Raw genomic sequence first — 20,116 nt, forward strand, 5'->3', positions numbered from 1 at the left:
GCCTCCTGGAGGTACACAGCCCAACCTGCCTGTAACATTCATCATTATTCACTGTGCAAACTTTGCCCTCAGGGTGTGAGTCTCCCCCCCTCCGTGTTCCAGGCTGACATGGGGGGGGGGGAGGACTGTGTTAAGATCCAAAATGTAATGGCATCCATTCATGTGGCAGTGACCTGCATGTGCTACAGCTGGAAAGGGGAGTAACTTGACACAGGAAGGCCCTTTTTGGTGGCATCACTCAACCACCACAGAACATGTCATGCCTGTCAGGTAAGTTTTAATCCTACATGTTTGGAGGGCTTTAACAGCAGGCTATCTTACAAGAATTTGTGGCTCTTAGTAATGATGTTGGTGTAATACCTCCATATCAGAGGTAACATGCCTCTAAATACCAGTGGCATGTCCTGTTTACAAGATTGCAAGGGGCATTTGGTTGGCCACTGTGAGAACAGGGTGCTAGATGAGATGAACTTTTGGTCTGATCTACAAAGCTCCTATGTTCTTATGCTAGGGTAGCGGTGGCCAACCTTTTGGATTCGTGAGCACATTTGAAATATTGGGTGTACTGTGGGCATCACCTTGAGATGACTCCTTCGCTCTCCTCACAAACTTGTATGGCCACTCATGTTCTTTGCTTTGCAGAGGTCTGGAAGACCCTTCCTCCATGACTAGCACACACCCCAGGACATTCACTTGCATGCACATAAATCTTTGTACCCTGGGAGAGTTATTAAATGCAGGTTGGCACCAAGCTTCTTGCTAGGAGTATTTTTAAAAATAATTTCCCTGCTATCTTGCAGAAGTCAATCTTATCACCTGCATCCAATGTCTGGGGACATATGTGATCAATTTCTTGGGTGCAAGGCTACACATGGAAACAAATGAGCTTCCGGAAAGACCACTTTAAGAGGCAAACTGCCAACAGTCCTTTGCAAAAGAGTTAGCAATACAATAAATCTACAACCCATTAGATTTTTTAAAAAAACTTTCATTACAGATGAAACTGTCTGAACAATGTTCTTCTGTTAACCACACCTTGGATTAAGATTTAATGGTGGTGCTGGGGGCCAGATGCAGCCTGCCTGCCACTAGTTTATCATCTCTGATTCAACAGAAAAGAAAAGCTTCTGAAGAGATCCTGCAGAAGGGGCCTAAAGAGGGCAGGGATACAGGAAGTGGGCAACACACAGCCTTCAACAGAACCTTTTGAAAGTGTCACACAAACAAAAAGTAGTATAGAAACTTGCAGATTTATAGAACTCTGGTTTCCTAAAGATCAGCCCACAAGACAAGAATCCTCAGTGTGTGTTATCTCCATAATGCATTCCCTGTCTCACTAGAAGTAATGCAGATGCTATATCTGCAAAAAAAAACAAAAACCTGCATTGCACAATGGTGGGAGGAAAGGCTTTATAAATTTTGGAATTTTGCCAATACGCACAAACTTATCAAACAAGTTCAAGAAGCATGAAAACTTGAGAAATTGATGTCCATCAATCATTTGCGTAAGCAGATATTGATGCCTAAGATAGAAATGGAAAAGGTTTCTTATATTGCTTAATTTATGGACTCTGCATTATATTAACATTGCATTAAAGCATTCCATGTTAGAGATGAGAAGGCTTTTTTGGTGTTTCTCTTATTACCTTGAGAATTTTAAGTGATGATTTCCTAGTGAGTCCCAGAGTTATGGTTTATCATATATTATGCATTTTGCAATTGTAGTATTCCTGTTTCTCCAGCACATGCTTGATATATATCAAATACATCACTTTCTGAAATTGTTCAATAAAATATAATTTTAAAGGGGGGAAGGAAATATACTTTATGCACATAATGCATGTTATCCACCAGCTCCCCAACCATGACTTATTTCCAAGGATAAGAATACTATCAAGGTCAGAAGAACTTGGTGTTCTGAATGCATAGAAGACTGCAGGATTCAGTAATACACACTGGGCTGCTGAAGGGTGGGTGGGTGCCAAATGACTCCCTTAAGGCTGCTATGGGAAGGACAGAATGAGAACAATTTTAAAATTATAGATGGCCCTTCCCCCACGCCCCAAGTTATATTCTGTTAACAATGACAGCATTAGGCAACAGGGCAACTTTAGCAGGCAAGATAAGCAAATCTATCACTGGAAGCTTTCACAAATGAAGCTGAGTGAACATCTGGCCTAGATGGTTCAAGGCCAAGCGTGACAATGGTCAACACTGACAGCCATGCAAGAAACATTCCAGTGTGAGACAATCGTTTTCTGCATCACTGCAAAAACACAGAAGCTCGCTCTAGTTAACTCCTGAGGACTCCAGTTTCTGGCATCCAGCAGAAAACAAGTCTGTATGATTCTAGCCCTTGTGTTGTTGGGAAAGAGATTTGAATGCAAGAACAGTGACTGAAATATGCTGATAAACCCAACTCACATGAACGTCAATATCCAGGACTAGGTGTGTGCTACAATTCTTTAAGTAATGGAAAAGAAATGCATATTGTTGGACACAGGGTTCAACTCACAACTAGAGCTTACAGCAGCTGGAATGTGAGAGGAAGACTTAATGTTTTCTCCCACCAATGGAAATCTGTAACTCCTTGCCACTCCTCACTACTCGCAAAACCAGTAGCATTATATAAAATAGTAATATCCATGCAGAGGTTCTCCATTTGCAAAAACCACACCAGTTGCACAAGTCAGCTTTCCCTGGTGCTTATGCATATTCTTTTTTGTGGCCAGAGTAGACATTGCCCTACCAATATCCCATGTGAGACTTGGGGAGCGTCAAGTTTGTGTGCTGGTAATATGACATTTTTATCCCACCCTTCTTCTAAGGAACTCAGTGTGAGGATCATGAGCCTCTGTCCCATTTTAGTCCGGCAACAAGCTTGTGAGGTATGTTAGGCTGAGTGAAGGGAACTAGGTCAAGGTCACCCAGTGAACTTTTTATCTGAGTTGAGATTCAAACTAGTGTCGTAGAGCAAGATTCTAGGTGGCACAACATCAAATCAACTAGTAACTGATCCGAGGCTTCAGGTTCTTAAATAGCCATTTAAAAATGACTCCAGTACAAAACTTTGATAGAATGCCTGTTTGGCACCCAAGGACACCTCTTCATCCTAGGAACATTCCGTGAACTCAAAGGCACATACTGCAAGATTATTTCAGCCTAATTCTCACAAAGTGATTTTAATAGATACAATAAATAAAATCCTCTGCACACCCCCAAGATTCTGTTTTCTATATACAGGGAAATTTTTGTTTTTAAAAACTTTTTTTTGTATGGAGGTAGACTGGACCATACAGATCTACATCACACCAACAGTCAGGTTTGCCACCACAGTGAGAGCTAGGCCTTCATTTGTTGAACAGCAAGAAAGCCAGATGAGAAATTCTGGGAGAAAATAATAGCACAATCAGCATCAGCAAGGGATTAAACCAAAGCCTCCTTTTGCAGCAGTAGAACCAACAACAGACAATGTGCATATCCGCGTCACAAGGAGTCACCACCACTTAGCACAGAGGCAGAGCATCTTTGGCCCTCCAGATGTTGCTGGACTACAACTCTCATCTTCCCTGACCACTGGACTATGCTGTGTAGAGATTAAAGAAGCTGGGAATCCAACAACATATGGGAGAACCACGGGCTCCTCACCCTGACTTAGTACAACAGGCTGCAGCATTACATCTGCAGCCAAAAACCAAGTGAAAGAATGTGGTGTGAACACAAGGAACAGGAGCTTTGAAAGCAGAGCTCCCAGAATGGGTCAGAATATATGAAGGGGAGAGTGCTACTGAGCATATGAGGCATGTGCTCAAAGTATTGTTGAGCAGACAGTTGGACCCCACTTCCCAAAAAACTAGGACTAAAAAACACATCTCACTTTAGACATAAGGCTGTATTCTTCCTATCCTGCCGCCTGGAGGGAGGGAAGGCTGGTGTACTCTGCCCAGCCCTTGGGATTTCAGCAGATTCTCTTCATATGCTGCCAAGCATCAATCTGAGCCCACAGGAGACAGAAAAAATGCTTCTAAAACAAGTACACAAGGAGTCTCAGGGCCCCTAGAGAGGAGAGCAAGCAAGAAGAGTGCTGCTGGGTTACTGGGCTGCTCACCCACTCTGCCCTGGAGGGGGATGCAGAGCAGATTCAGGCCCAGACGGCTCTATTTTGGATTTCTAGAGAACTGATCACAAACTAAGAAGCCAGTCTGAAAATTAAGCAGGAAGGAGGGAAGACAGGTTCAAGATCCATCACTAAATCCATATAAGTCCATTGTTTTGTCAGCACCCTTAAGCCCTGTACCTGCCTCCAACCCACCCGCTCCCTTTTCCAGCACTCCCATATGCACAAGCAGACCCTCTTTCCTTCTCCTGGCAATGCCACACTTCAGCATCCTAGTTATTCTGCTCTTCTACATCCTGCACAGCAATCAGTATATACTGACGGTATATGCTATCTCATGAGGAAATGAGGACACTTTTGGAATAACAGAGAATTCAGAGGAGCAAAGCCACACACTCCAGGCTTTAGAGCAGCGGTTTTCAACCAGTGTGTTGTAGCACCCTGGGGTGCCTTGAATTATCATCAGGGTGACATGGGCAACACTGGCCTCTGTCCCTCCCTCCTTCCTTCCCTCCCTCCTCTGATGCCCTCTCAAGACTCTGCTTCCCAAAGGCTTGCGTGGCTGTGTGTTGCAGCAGCCCTGGCTACAAGCTCCACAGGCAAATGATGCCTATGGGCCTGGCCAGGGAGTGCTGGTTGCCAAGAATTGAGGCAGCCTTGGAGTATGCAAGCAAGCAGGCAAGGGAGCCCAGCCAGCCAGCTCTTGCTGTTGGGAATGGACAAACAAGTCCTAGGCCCCTGTGGGGCAGTGTGAGGAGACACCTCTCTTTGGGGCGGGGGGGGGGCAGCAGTGGCTGCCCAGAGGACTCCCAATGAGAAAGGAGAGAAGAGAAGGCTGAAGGAACACTCCACAAGGGAGGGTGTTCAAAAAATGGCGAGAGGCTGCCAGCTCTGCAGGCAAGGGATGACATTTCTGGACTCCTGAGCCCCACAGGGGTGCTGCAGAAAAAGGAGCCATGGACTCAAAAAGACTGAAAACCTCTGCCCTAGAGCACGCTTTGCTGAATGGTTAGTGCAAACTGGCTTTAGGCCAAGTGCACCTTCTCCTAATACACAGAGACCTGGCATTTCAGCTTGTACTGAATCTCTCCCACCAGTCACTGAAGCTGAGAGGTACCAGCAAGAGTTATGCAGTCCACATGGTTACCTCCCCAACATGATTGCAGATCTTCATCACCAAGTGAAAAAAGGCACGTGTCTTTTTCATGTAAGCGAGCCTGCCAGATTAAGGCCAACAGTGCATCTAAACGCTTGTGGCATTCTATTACCAAAACTGGGAACCTCATAAAACAGGACAGTAATCACACCCCTCCCCCAGCCAATTTGTCCTCAACAACCAATAATCAAAGGTACCGTATTTTTCGCCCCATAAGACGCACTTTTTCCCCTCCAAAAATGAAGGGGAAATCTGGGTGCGTCCTATGGGGCGAATGCAGGCTTTCGCTGAAGCTTGGAGAGCGAGAGGGGTGGGTGCGCACCGACCCCTCTCGCTCTCCAGGCTTCAGGAAGACATCCGCAGCCCGGGCAGCCCTGCAGGAGGTCCGGCAGGGATGTCTAGGCTGCGGATAGCAGCCTGCTTCCCGGAGCGTCGGGCGCACAGAAAGCAGAGCCCCCAGCGCTTCGAGAGCACATCCGCAGCCTGGGCAGCCCTGCAGGAGGTCCAGCAGGGCTGTCAAAGGCTGCGGATAGCAGCCTGCTTCCCGGAGCATCGGGCGCCCTGAAAGTAGAGCGCCCAGCGCTTCGGGAGCGCATCCGCAGCCTGGGCAGCCCTGTGGGAGTTCTCCGCAGGGCTCTCCACGCTGCGGATAGCAGCCTGCCGCCGGGCGGGCGGAGCACCCTGAAGCAGAGCGCCCCGTGCGCCGGGCAGACATCCGCAGCGTGGGGAGCCCTGCAGGGGTTCCCCGCAGGGCTCCCCACGCTGCGGATAGCAGCCTGCCGCCGGGCGGGTGGGGCGCCCTGAAGCAGAGCGCCCCGTGCGCCGGGCAGACATCCGCAGCGTGGGGAGCCCTGCAGGGGTTCCCCGCAGGGCTCCCCACGCTGCGGATAGCAGCCTGCCGCCGGGCGGGCGGGGCGCCCTGAAGCAGAGCGCCCCATGCACCGGGCAGACATCTGGGCAGACATGCGGATAGCAGCCTGCCGCCGGGCGGGCGGGGCGCCCTGAAGCAGAGCGCCCCGTGCACCGGACACACATCCGCAGCGTGGGGAGCGCTGCAGGAGTTCTCCGCAGGGCTCCCCATGCTGCCGATAGCAGCCTGCCACCCGGCGGGCGGGGCGCCCTGAAGCAGAGCGCCCCGTGCGCCGGGCAGACATCCGCAGCATGGGGAGCCCTGCAGGGGTTCCCCGCAGGGCTCCCCACGCTGCGGATAGCAGCCTGCCGCCGGGCGGGCGGAGCACCCTGCGGATAGCAGCCTGCCGCCTGAGGCAGACATCGGCCAGCCCCACAAGCTCAGGGAGGCGCAGCGCCCTTCCTCGACCTGGTTTGGTTTCCCCGACCTGCTTTTGGGGGGGAAATAAAGGGAAAAATTTTTCCTTTATTCCCCCCCCAAAAAACTAGGTGCGTCCTATGGGACGGAGCGTCCTATGGGACGAAAAATACGGTACGTGCAGAGAATAAAAAGTGGAGCCTGCAACAGAACTTCGCAACGCATCCTGATCCTAACAAGCTATTGAGGGTTCTGGCCAGCTTGGAACTTGTACTATTCAAGGAAGTGAGTGGGAGCAAGGAGATAAGACACCTTGATTGTCCTGTCCTGCGTGAGTCCTTCCCCTGCTGTGCTATGAAGACATAGAGGGATCTGATTTAGAGCTGTCTGACAGCACTGAACTTGGGGTGGTTATGTGTCTGTGTTTGGGGGAGGGTGGGTCTGGAGAGGCGAAAGGAGTCATTTTTCCTTTCCTGACTCCTGACGTTCCCTGTAGGGTGCAAGGAAATATACTTTTTTGAACCATCTCCCCCAACCTTAATCCCCTCTTCAATATACTTACAAAAAGCTATTAGGGATTTAGGGAGGCCAATTCCCTGTTATTCCTTCCTTTCTCCTTTCCTCCTTTCCCACACCCTTAAACTGGAACCTCAACACCCCATGATTCCTCGAGACTCAGCATTCTTTACTAGATTGTTTAAGCAGCTTTAAACATAGACAGTTAAACATTTACTGTATATCTAGAGCAGGGTTTCCCAAACTTGGGTCTCCAGCTATTTTTGGACTACAGTTCCCATCATCCTTGCCACTGGTCCTGCTAGCTAGGGATGATGGGAGTTGTGGTCTAACAACAGCTGGAGACCCTGATCTAGAGTGTCCCCCAAGTATAAAGAAACAACCACCCTATTTCTGGTTGGTGTCACTTTGTTTAAGAACTGAGAGATGCAGTTGGGAATTTGCAGCTGGGATGAATGACAACTATTCATGGGGCTGGACAAGTCTATAGAGGATAGGATATTCCTCCCTCCCACCCAGATACACACTCCAGAGAGCAAGTAGCTGTTCTCTGGGTGGGTTTTTGAGGCTTTCCCCCAAAGCACAGCTGCCTTACCCAGGAGATCCATCACACCCCACCCCTCCAAGAGATGCTCACTCACTGTGCCACACACTTTCACATCGTGCAGTCGGCCCCATTCATCCTCATAGCTGTCCACCATCATGATGCTGTCGTCCTCTTCTTCATTGCCCAGCTCCGCATGAAGATGGAGTCTGACCTCTTCCCCAAGTGAGTGCATTCCCACAGCTGGGAAGAGCCCCTCTGGGGAAAGTGGCATTATAGTGGAGCCCACCTGTGGGAGGAAGCCAATCTCTCTGTTATACATAGCGCTGCTTCTGTTTCCCAGAACACATCAGTGTAGCGAACTGGCCAAGAACCATTCTACAGATTGCACAGAATGAAGTGGCAGAGTGAGTTGGCAGAGTTCTTGGACTGTACCACTTCAGACTGTTGGGATGGGGGAGATATTTTTTTTTAATAAAAAAAAACCTTTGTATTTAGATAACTAGCAAGGTGGAGCAAAAGGTACAGCGTGGGTCTCCCCTTGATGTGCTAAGTTCTCTACATGCAAGGAGGGGGTTATTTTAAATGAGGAAGAGTTAAAAAATGAAATTCCACTCGCAAATCAAGGTTGGTACAGTCCAGGATTTCATTGCCTCATTCTCTTTTAATATGTGACAGATGACTCCAAGTATGTAAGCCAGGAGTTCCCTGGGTCAAATTTCATTTCTTTCATCAACTCAATAGGTGGCCTCGGGGAAGCTAATGTTTCTCTGGGAGGGGAAAATACTATATTTTCTGTTTCATTTATATGTCCATGTTTCTTCCTTGGGGTTCCATGGGGTTACCAGGAAGCCACCCATTCAGGAACTGACCAGGCCCAGACCTGCTTAGTTTCAGCAAGGCTGCTGCATTATGTGCCTTCAGGATGTGCCCTGGGACAATGCCTCCTTTTACCCCCAACAAAGAAGCTACCAAGCTTACCCTCTTTCCATTTTTGGTGAAGAATATTTGAGCTGTCTGGACTTCAAAAGATACTGGCTCAATCCCACAGCCGATTCGGTCCCCAGAGCTACATTTTGTCCCAAACTGACGGCCCTTGGCTCGGCCATTGTAAAGTCTGGATGGGTAAACACACAAGCAGATCTTGAAATAAGTTTTAATGGACAAGATGTGTCATTATCCAAGGAAAAATGGACAATATTATGATGCACAAGACTAATAGGGTAACAGTAAACAGGTCTATAATCTTAAAGAACACTCTTTGAGTTTGGGAAGCCCACAGTTTAAGGTTTCACACTAAGTTCTATCCATTTCCTCACCAAACAGAAGCACCCAGAAACGTCACAAGTGATCCTTCTAATTTCCCTTGAAAAGAGGGCATAGCCAGAATCCCAGCCCCATTATCTTATCTGTATTCTAGAATTGGCTACTTACACATTGGTATCAGAAAGGCACCAACATCCTACAGCAGACCGCTGCTAGAGTGGGAGAAGACTGATTCAGAAACCTGGCCACTGTCTATGCTGGCTGATGGGAGGTGTCCAACAACACCTGGAGGGCTATAGGATAGCAACTCCAAATCTAAAATAATGGTTGCTGAAGATGGGGGAGTGTCAGGCCCTGCAAAGCCTCCAGGATGCCTTCCTCAGGGTTTCTCCTCACATACAACTACCTCTGGTCACTCTCCCTCCTCTCCCCTCTGTGTTGCAAAACACAGAATGGCAACCCCATGAGCTTTCAAGCACAAGAGTAAGATCTGCAAGCAAGCAAGAATGGCAGCTGTAGCAAGCAACCCAGATTCTCTGAGAAGAGTCCCGTGTGCATGCAAGCATGGACACACAGTCCTCAATACTGAGGAGCCACAACTCTTCAAAGCATATGATGTAAGGGGAGGAGAGTTATTTCCCATGGAACTTCAGCCCTGGCAGCTCTTTTTAAAAATTGTTTATTATTTCTGAAACATATACCCTCAGCCTTCAATGGCCAATCAGCATTCCTAAGGCAGCTTTCAAAACAGTAAAAACCAACAAACCACAAGTCATCTAAAAGAAAAAGAAAGCAAAGTACAGTATACAATTCCAAGCAATGGAACTCACAACAACTCAAAAAGAATTAGAAGCTTTATAAGTTAGCAATGTTAACAACCTGGGAAAGGAAAGGAAAGGTCTTCACCTAGCAACAAAATGAAAGCAAAGCAGACACCAGACCTGGAGGGAATTTCACAGGCAGGGCATCACTCTCCAGGGGCCACCAACTATCCTTCTTATGGTGGTAGGTGCAGCAGGAGAAGACCTTCAGATGCAACTACACACTTAAGAAATGCACATTGTCACCAGGAGAAGCAGAGAGGGAAATAAAGAATGCACACCACCACGTGTGAACATTGCAAAATGTGGGTATTTTACCTACTGTAAATACACTGGAAAACTGCTTCTAATTCCAGTTTCCCTCACATAAGAGCATGTGTGTGTCAGATATACATGCAATTGTTACACATAAGAGTTCACACTATTTATTATTTCAGTGGCTGCAACATTTAGCCAACTAAAGGATAAGATAACTTGCGTAAGCCATTTGATCTACATGGTGGGCGGCCACTGAATGAGATGATACATTTCAAAGTAACATTTTAAAATGAAAATCTAAGAGTTTGCTTCATCTTAGAACACGCTATTCCATCACATGCAGGAGAGAGCCAGCCATGGCACATGTGCATCACCTAAAAACAAGTAAAAGTATGGTTTTTATGAATGGCAAATGGAAGCAACCAAATTCTGCTGAATCAACTGACAGCCATAGTCAGTGGTTTTTTCTTAAAAAAAATAAATGTTTGGGGCCCTCTCATTTTCCTACTCATATTGCAAGGCTGCCCCTCAATGAGGCCAAACTTAGATTCACAAAATGTTTCGGGATATGCGCCCCCCTAGAAACAAAGCACTGGCCATACTTATTTCTTACCCATGGAGGGGGAAAACCCCCACCCATGGAGGGGGAAAAACATGTAGAATGGCTCTTAAGCTCCTGAAATGTAAGCAGTTAACTCACTTGCCATCATCGGCATGGTAGGCAACTGAATCCGGTAGCCATCCGGGTTGATGGTCCAGGCTGTAATACTGAGGCACCAGCCCCACTGCAATGGTCCCTCGCACACCGCTGTCCACAATGGACACCTAGGAACAAGACAGAAGAAAGAATGCAAGGAAGAGGGCCGGTTTCCTGCCTGGTATATAAAGGAAACATGAGTGGGTTGCTGAGTAGATTTTAAAACAAGCTGACTTTGTGCAGAATGTAACAATAAATAACACTGGGGACTGGAGGTGAGAAATGTTATTTGACATGACAAGATAGCAGAGTCACTGTAGCATATGAACTAAGAGGAACAAGTTCCCGGCACAAATCTCTCATACAAAAAAATTATGTAGGTGACTTTAGGGAAGGTACTAATCTCTTGACTTCAAATTTGCCATCTGCAACATGGACATACTACTGACATGCTATGGGGTTTGTTATGAAGATTACAGACATAAGACACAAGAGCATTTTAAACTCCTTAACACACTCTATAATGGCTAAGAGCAGGGGTCAAGCAAGGTTTACCTCGCCTGGGCCGGTTCACTCCAGTGGAGATCCCTCCGTGGGCCAGATCGCACGTTTTCCCTCCCGAATTTCTGCATCTGTGCAGATGCGATTTCTGGCGCTGCAGAAGCACTATGCCGGCTTAGCGCAGCAGCGGGGCCTCACCCGAGCGGGCAGCTTGTGGGCCGGTTAAACGACCCCTGGTGGCTGCTTGTGGCCCACGGGCCTTAGGTTGCCAACCCCTGGCTAAGAATGACTGGGTTGTATCCAACTGTGTGTAAGCAGAATGGACATCCTCTTGAGCAACATGACTTCATCTTCCTCTCCTTTCTCCTGCCCATCTTCAAAATCTGCTTAGGGGATATGGGGACTCTCCAGAGCAGATCTGGGGAGTGCAGGGGAAGTAGAGAAGGTTGAAGTCTGTTCACAGCACACTTGATTCTGCCCACTATTGTGAAAGGAGTTCCAGGGTTCCCCTTCTAAATTATCTACCTTCCAGGACCACACACCTCTCTGCTCACGAGAATGTGGAGAATGGGTCAAGTAGCTATTAAATATTACAAGTGGGATCTGCAACAAAATGTGGCAGTTAAGAGTGCAAGATTCTACCAACGCCCCTTTTCCAGGAAACTCCATGGCATACTTGCTCCAGGTTTCTGCTCCCACTCCACCCCACAAGTCTGTCAGCATTTCATCTTCATGAAGAATGTTCAGTGATCATTCGGCTGTGGTGTTTGCGGGCGGGGGGGGGGGGCACTCCTAAGGATTATTTAGCATTTCTGGAAACCTTAGGTTTGCCCAAGCCCATTGATCAGTTGCTACCTCCATTTTGGCTACATAAAGATCCACATCTGCAGAATGGAATCTACTCTCCCCTTCCCACTAACTTGCTAGCACAATGACCCCACTAGCAATGAATCCCGCTGAGCCAATGGCATAAGGACATGACATGGCCTTAGCATCAACTGCCAGCTGCTCTACCCTGCACAGACTGCCAAAGGGACGTCAAACGCTCTTAAAAACAGTTCTCCCCACTATGTATGGAGGGTGACTTCGGAAGGACACAATAGGCATACGCCCTGCCATCCCTGTGGCATTTTGCAAGTCTCACAAAATGGCACTACACTCGCAGGGTGCTGTGAATGCACCCCTCAAAGTAGGGTGGCGTCAGCAGTGTCAGCCAGCCAGGCTCCCCAATGCATGGCCAGGCAAGTGATGCAGCGCAGCACCAGTGGGCAGGCATCGATCTGGCAGCACACTCCACTCACCCCAGGCGCCAACAAAGAACACTGTCAACCTACCTAGACTGTGTTTTTACACATTCTATGACCCATCAAGACAAATGCGGTCCTGTCAGCCATATCTTATGGTCTGCCAGGTCCAGGACAACTCTGTGTTTACAGTCTTAGACAAGCAGCATTGAGAAATGGTTTAAAGACCACAGTAGACCACATTGCTGCTGGGATCTACTCAGCTTGGTGGTTCTAGGAAGTACCATCGCTGGTGTTTGCCATCATTAGCAGCTCTTCCCTTGACCCAACCCCCACTATTATGTTTGTCATGCCTGACTTTTCCCCTTCGATGCAGAAATCATGAAACTACAACATCTCTAACAAATGGCTGCCTAGGCTCTCCTTAAATACATCCAAAGGAAGGAGAACCTCCTAAGCCAGCCTGCCCCACTGCCAATCAGCTCTTACCATTAGGAAACGTCGCCTAATCTTTTGCTAAAAATCTGGTCGTTTGGTTCTAGCCTGGCCCTCAACAGCAACAGAAAACAAAACTGTTAGACACAAAAAGTGAAAACCATGGAGGATCCTTGGTGTTAACAGCATTTTGATAACTATTGCTCCAAACCTGTTGCAAAAAGAAAAAAAGATGCCTCCCAATTGTCAAGAGAGCTGAGCAAGTTACCTCAAAATAATTGTTGTCTTTGGTCAGTGGGCGAGGAGCAACGTAGCAGCCGACTTCACCAGAATTTCCATGGTAACTGCAGAAAAGATATGAGGTCAGCTTCTCCAAGCTCCAATCAAAGTACAAAATGCTTTAGAAGCAGCAGCAAATAAGAAAACTCAGGCCTAGACATCAGGCCACAACAAAAGAAGCAAGGGACTATCAACAGTAAAGTCCTAAACTTCAGCAATCACCTCCTTCGGGAGCAAGATCTCCATACTGCTGATACAGTATTTCTTCATGACACTGACTAGGCCAGCAGCCACTTGGAGACAGAATAACTGAGCCAGAGGTAGCCAACATGGTGCCCTCCAGATGTTGCTGGACTATAGTTCCTATCACATCTAACCACGGGTACATGCTAGCTGAGGCTGATGGGAAGTAGTCTAACAACATCCAAAGGGATTTGGCTACAGCTGACATAGGCAAAGGTGTCGAATTCAATGCTTTATAGAGACCTTCAACATTTGGTTTACAGGACAGGCGAGTTTAAAAGCCACAAAAGGAATTAAATGACCCAAACCTCAGTTCTCCAATTTTAAAAAACTTATTTCTTTCCCTATAACTCAGGACTAGGGAACCTCGGTTTTATTTTACAACTTAGAAATATTTTCTTTTTAATATGTTGTCTGGAGAGCCACCAAAGAGGTAAAATTGTTTTATTGTTAGGTCTGACCTACTCAGTCAGCTGACCAACCTGTTCTAAATGACAGCAAAGTTGATGCACCAAGTGAGTCACTAAAGGAGGAGAGTGAAGAGTGACCTATGAACTTTTTTCTTTCCTTTTTTTATAAAAAGGAAAGTCAGCAGTGAGGTGGGGCTTAAATGCCATTAAATTCTGGAGTTTAAAACTTTTGGTGCTCTGATTGTTTCAACAACTAGGCCATCTGTCTAATAGATTAAGGTTGAATCCTGACAAGACAGAAGTACTGGTTTTTGGGGGGGGAGACTCCCTGGTCCTGAATGGGGTAACTGTGCCCCTGAAGGACCAAGTACGCAGCCTGGGAGTCATTTTGGATTCACAGCTGTCCATGGAGGCGCAGGTCAATTCTGTGTCCAGGTTAGCTGTCTACCAGCTCCATCTGGTACGCAGGCTGATATCCTACCTGCCCGCAGACTGTCTTGCCAGAGTGGTGCATGCTCTAGTTATCTCCTACTTGGACTACTGCAATGCGCTCTACCTGGGGCTACCTTTGAAGGTGACCCAGAAACTACAACTAATCCAGAATGCAGCAGCTAGACTGGTAACTGGGAGTGGCCGCCAAGACCATATAAAACTGGTCCTGAAAGACCTTCATTGGCTCCCAGTACATTTCTGTGTTGGTGTTGACCTTTAAAGCCCTAAATGGCCTCAGCCCAGTATACCTGAAGGTGCATCTCTGCCCCCATTGTTCAGCCCAGACACAGAGGTTTAGCACCGAGGGCCTTCTGGCAGTTCCCTCACTATGAGAATTGAGGTTACAGGGAACCAGGCAGAGGGCCTTCTCGGTAGTGGCACCCGACCTATGGAACGTCCTCCCATCCGATGGCAAGGAAATAAACAACTACCTGACTTTTAGAAGACATCTGAAGGCAGCCCTGTTTAGGAAAGTTTTTAATGTTTGGTGTTTTATCATGTTTTTAATATTCTATTGGGAGACGCCCAGAGTGGCTGGGGAAACCCAGCCAGATTGGCGGGGGATAAATATTAAATTTATCATCATATTCTTGTAAGAATATCTAATAAATGTGCTTCTTCAAAAGTCCAAAATAGATTCCTCAGCTTTCTCAGCACCAAAAATTACCTCAATGTGTCTCCATCAACAAGGATATGTTTGAACCTTTCTTGGTAGCGAACAGCTCGCACCTCTCGGATCTCCCGGATCCTTCTCCTCCAGTTCAGAAATCTGTAGTGCAGGTTTAAATCGTCCATTATGGCTGTAAGGATCTACCTATGGGAGAAGATCATGTTCAAAAAGAAGTCTGTGTTGAACTCAGCAACTGCTGCATTGCCAAGAACCCAGAAGTTCCGGGGAATATACTATAGGCATCAGTTCTGCTTATTGTGTTTAGCAAGCAGCCATTACACACATCATCATGACAACAACAACAGAAATACTGTTACTAATAATGGTTTACATTTCTGCTCCCCAACCCCTAGTGGAACAAGTTTGGACAAAATAAAACAAGGTTCAAACCCTCAGCTGGTCATGAAGCTTCCAAGACAGATATGAACAATGTACTAGAAAACCAGGAGTGGGATACTTGGGATAACCAGTTTCCAACAGTTAGTGATGTTATCTCAACAGCATCCATTTCAACCAAGTTGCTCCAGCCACTGCAGCAAACTGATTACCATTCCTTAATCCTGCACCAAGCAGTGTTAACTCAGCATTACACAATCAAATGCCAAGTATACAATTGCACAACTCAGTTATCAAGTTGTCAAGTTGACAACTACGCAATTTCCCACAGAAAGAGGCACATGTGACAGCTAACGCATGCGCCATTTTCAGCCCCGTTACAGGGGCAGAACAATGTCTCAGAACCAACCCCTATGCAAATGTGGAGTTGCCTGTATGCAGTAAACCAAGTCAGTTAAAAAGTATGACATTTAAAACAATAAAATCCAAAGTACAGGTTATGGGGTAATGCTTGGCTAAATAGGTATGCCTTCACACCTGTTCTGCTAGTGGTGCTTGCTTAGAACATGATCCAACTTTCTCCGAGCAGCCACAACCCATCTACGGTCTGCAGAAACCTCAAGATTCCAGTCAGAGTCACGTGGTGGCTAGAATGCAATCTAAGAGGAGCAGTGTTGGAAACTGAGATATGAAAGCTAGGAACTAAATGGCACCTTAAAACTATATTATGGGTGCAACAACAGGATGTCTAAGCAGGATTTTTTAATATCAAGAATACAAAGCTGAAAATGAATGAGCTGCAGCTAAAATATTATGTTCATTTTTCACACGGTCTAGTCCTTCCCCTGCCCACCCCCTAATATTCTTGAGTGGGGAGGCAGGAAAAAGTCCTCCTTTCCCAGAGCTCAGAAAACTGTTCACGCTAATGATATTCCTGTCGCAAGATGCACCTAGAACAATGGGAGTTTCAAACACTGAAGAGGAGACCCATTGGATCAAACCAGAGCCCCATCTAATCAATGAAAGGCCTACAGGAAGTCCACAAAGAGTGCGGCAGCACCTTTTCCACTTGCAATTTCCATCAATCCGTGGTATTAGGACATGTCAATTTAGGGGATGAAACTTAATGTCTACAAATTCCTTCAGTGAGGGGTTTTGAAAATATGTTTTTAGCTGCGAGGAATTCAAATTTGCTATTTTCTGTGTGGTTGAGCAACATTTAGCTTGATATGTTTGATGAAGAAGTACATTAACTGCTTTTGGAAAACCCCAAAATAATAATTTTACCTTCTGAAAATGTCACGCAATGCTAAATAATAACTATTAATATATAATGTAACTGCAAGTACTTGGCAATCATTTAAAAGGATTTCTACGTAATTCTACACACAAAACTAAATTACATTAATTTAACCAAAGTATCTTTTGAGCTACCAAGTCCAATTACTACTTTTTAGCACCTCTCCTTTTCGGAATTTGGAAGCTGAAACACCCAGCAGGCCCTGCTGAGGCATCCCGAGGCCCAGCCTCTCCACCTCTGGGCGGACCTCGGGGCCAGAGCAAAGGGAGAGCAGTCAGAAGCCCCGGAGCCTCCCCAGCAGCCAGGCCGCGTTTCCCACCTGGTTGTGGGGCGGCGACAACGCCGCCGCCGCCGCCTCAGAAGCCCTTCCTGGAGGGAGGAGCCAGGCGACCAGGGTTCAAACAGGCTCCTCCCCCCGAGGAAGGGCGGCAGCAGCAGCAGTGCTTCTGAGACACATGCAGAGCGCCTGCCCTTCTCCCCTTCCAGGCCGGGGACGCCCGGCGCCCGGAAACTCACCCGGAGTTTCTCCTCAGGGAGGCGGCGAGCTGCTTCCCTCCCTCTTTCCCGGCCCGGGATGTCAGCGGGGGAAGGGCCCGCCCCCGCCTCCCCCCCCCCCGGCCGCCCTTACCCCGAGAGGCCCCGGGTCTCCCTCCATGGGCCCCGCCCCGCCCCGCGCTCGCCTCTCCCTCCGGCCGCGTCCTCCTCTCCGCCTCGCGCCTCCTGCCGCCCCGCCAACATCCGGGCTCCGAGGCGCCGCCTTCCCTCTCGCCGCGTCGCAGAGCTCCGCCCCGCCCCGCCCGGCTCCTCCAATGAGGAGCGGGGGCGTGGCTTCTGCGCTTTCCGGCGCTGGCGAGGGAAAGGAGGTCTGAATGGGGCCGCGTGACGTCGTTTCCCGCCAACGTGGGCGCCGTTTTCGAAGAAGGCTGAGCGAGCGCGACTGTGACGTAAGCAGGTTGCTCTTGCCGTCGTTGGCGCGGGAGACTCGGGCAGCTGGGCGGGATCCCCGAGGGGCGGAGTCTGGAGGAGGGGATCGAGCCCTTGGCCTTATCGCACCGCGCCCGACCCCGATGAGCGGCTGACACATCTAGCCAGGCGCTGCTGACCGAGCTGTCCGGGCAGTGGAGGGATTTTCTTTTAAATGGCCGGTCAAACGCCCCAAATCCCTAATCACGGTGTGGTGCATCTGTAGCAAGAAATCCAGACACCGTCCTCTGCCCCAGCTGCAAGAAAACATGCCTCTCCTGTATTGGTCTCTAGAGCCACAGCAGGGGCTGCCACAGTTTGACTTTATCTCTGATATTGCGCTCTTCCATTGCTGAGACACAGGCAGATGGCCGTCAGTTACAGTGGTCCCTCGGGTTAAGTACTTAATTTGTTCCAGAGGTCTGTTCTTAACCTGAAACTGTTCTTAACCAGAAGCACCACTTTAGCTAATGGGGCCTCCTGCTTCCGCCATGCCGCCGGAGCCCGATTTCTGTTCTTATCCTGAAGCAAAGTTCTTGACCTGAAGCACTATTTCTGGGTTAGCAGAGTCTGTAACCTGAAGCGTATGTAACCCAAGGTACCATTGTATATATATATATTGCTACAAATGTTGGGCACGACCCACACGCTCTGCCATGTGGTAGCAAGATTCACAGGGGTGTTGCAGGCCTCATGCAGGGGTTGTGCTGCTGTGGAGAATTGAAGACATGGTGGTGTGTGTTATTCACATACTCACAGCTTCAGTCAGCATGGAGGGAGCCCAGATCTTACAGCATGGTCATTTCAAGAGTGGCTTGTTCCTCACAGTAATAATAATAATAATAATAATAATAATTTATTATTTGTACCCCGCCCATCTGGCTGGGTTTCCCCAGCCACTCTGGGCGGCTTCCAACAGAAATGAAAAATACACTAAAATATCACATATTAAAAACTTCCCTGAACAGGGCTGCCTTCAGATGTCTTCTGAATGTCAGGTAGTTGTCCATCGCAGTAGTGCAGCATTGGGAGTCAAAGGCATCTCTCAGCCAGACTGTCCATGATCAATGTCTGTCACTGCCCTCACCCTCCTTCCCAGCACTCCATGTTAAAGACACTCTTTTCCTGTCTCCATGGCAACCTCTGTCTGCCCAGGCCCAACACCTTTGCCATGTTAATGCTTCTATCCCAGGTGAGGCCCCTGCTTGGAAAGGAAGCTTAGCCTGTATTTTTCTACTGGCCTCCAATCTTCCCTTCAATGCTTCAAATAGTCAAAATCCTACCATTTACTCATTTTAGGGTTTAGCGGGGGGGGGCACCTCAAAACTATACAGTGGTACCTCTGGTTAAGAACTTAATTCATTCCGGAGGTCCGTTTTTAACCTGAAACTGTTCTTAACCTGAGGTACCACTTTAGCTAATGGGGCCTCCCGCTGCTGCGCAATTTCTGTTCTCATCCTGAAGCAAAGTTCTTAACCCGAGGTACTATTTCTGGGTTAGCGGAGTCTGTAACCTGAAGCGTCTGTAACCCAAGGTACCACTTTATAAGACACACACACACATGGCCAGCTCATCCATGAGGCAAAGTGAGGCACCCACCTCAGGTGGCAGGATCCACAGGGGCAACATATTCAGCCTCCAAGGAATGCATTGCCTGCTACTGGTGCCGCAGTGGCAATGAGAGGTGCGGCAGGCAGTCCCCCACCCCCAGAAATGCTGCCAGTGATGGCTGGTGTCAGCTATGGTAGTTCCTAAATTACCAAGCTGAACAGAGCCTAGCTGCCATATTAGGTGGCTACAGTTGCCTCTTGGCAAATAGGAGGGGCTGCTGGTTTCCTCCCACCCTTGTTCTCAATGTAGATCTTTATTCCCTCCCCCCTTGTTCCTGAGGCAGATCTTCACGCCCTCTTCCCTGGCAGGGAGGGGGCACCATTTTGCCTCAGGTGCCAAAATGTATTGGGCCGGTCCTGTGTGTTTATACACACATAAAGATATCTAATCTATATCTATATAGTTCTAAAATTAAACATTGATAGAATTAAAATCCTCCCTCTCACTTTCTCTCTCCGTTTATTAGTTTTCATTCTATCAATGTTTCATTGCTTTTATTGAGAGGCTTTTCCCTGTTTCTAGCTGTTGTTTTTATCTGTAAGTCGCCTTGATTCCCTGTTTGGGGAAAAGGGGGCGGGCAATCATCCTCATGCTCCAGATATGATCTGGCATATCTACATGAAAGATTTGAACTGGCTTAATACTGATTCCTGTTCCCTAGGAGGACCCTAGGATGGGAACTGATGCAGGCACAGGATTTCCAGAGAACTATCACAGAACTTTCACAAAAGTGCAGTGCTCAGTCTGGGTTCCCAGGGGGAAGGGCAGGGGGGGTAGAGAGGAAGGTCCTTCATAACCAGTTGGATCACCGGCTCATCTGCAGGATTTTAAGCAGAAGTTCCTACCCTGTCAAATAAATACCAGAGATTGACCCTACGAGTTTTTGTATGCAAAGCATATGCTCTGTCACTGCCGATTCGCAAAAATAAAATTGATGTAAAACGGATACTTGTGGGGTGGACATGCTGTAAAGTGAGGAGAAAATTCCAA

The 20,116-nt window shown here is 47.8% G+C and overlaps 1 protein-coding gene across 6 annotated transcripts in view; it reads right to left on the reverse strand.

Moving 5' to 3' along the window:
* SPRYD3 (SPRY domain containing 3) overlaps positions 1 to 17,338 on the reverse strand; it is a 48,136-nt gene extending 30,798 nt beyond the window's left edge. The window contains exons 1-6 of one of the 6 annotated variants that reach the window (XM_081898154.1): positions 17,233 to 17,338; positions 14,914 to 15,060; positions 13,091 to 13,166; positions 10,646 to 10,770; positions 8,582 to 8,717; positions 7,698 to 7,889 (exon numbers count right to left, since the gene is read on the reverse strand). In XM_081898154.1, coding sequence (XP_081754280.1) covers positions 7,698 to 7,889; positions 8,582 to 8,717; positions 10,646 to 10,770; positions 13,091 to 13,166; positions 14,914 to 15,041 — 657 coding nt within the window. In that variant the 5' untranslated portion in view covers positions 15,042 to 15,060; positions 17,233 to 17,338. Of the gene's footprint in view, positions 1 to 7,697; positions 7,890 to 8,581; positions 8,718 to 10,645; positions 10,771 to 13,090; positions 13,167 to 14,913; positions 15,061 to 15,789; positions 15,868 to 17,068; positions 17,088 to 17,180 lie in introns of those variants that run through there. The other 5 variants (XM_081898153.1, XM_081898152.1, XM_081898155.1 and 2 more) reach the window with 5 other exon arrangements.
* Between the last annotated feature and the right edge of the window lie 2,778 nt (positions 17,339 to 20,116).

The sequence above is a fragment of the Podarcis melisellensis genome (assembly GCF_964234715.1).
Source record: "Podarcis melisellensis genome assembly, chromosome: 2".
NCBI lineage: Eukaryota > Metazoa > Chordata > Lepidosauria > Squamata > Lacertidae > Podarcis > Podarcis melisellensis.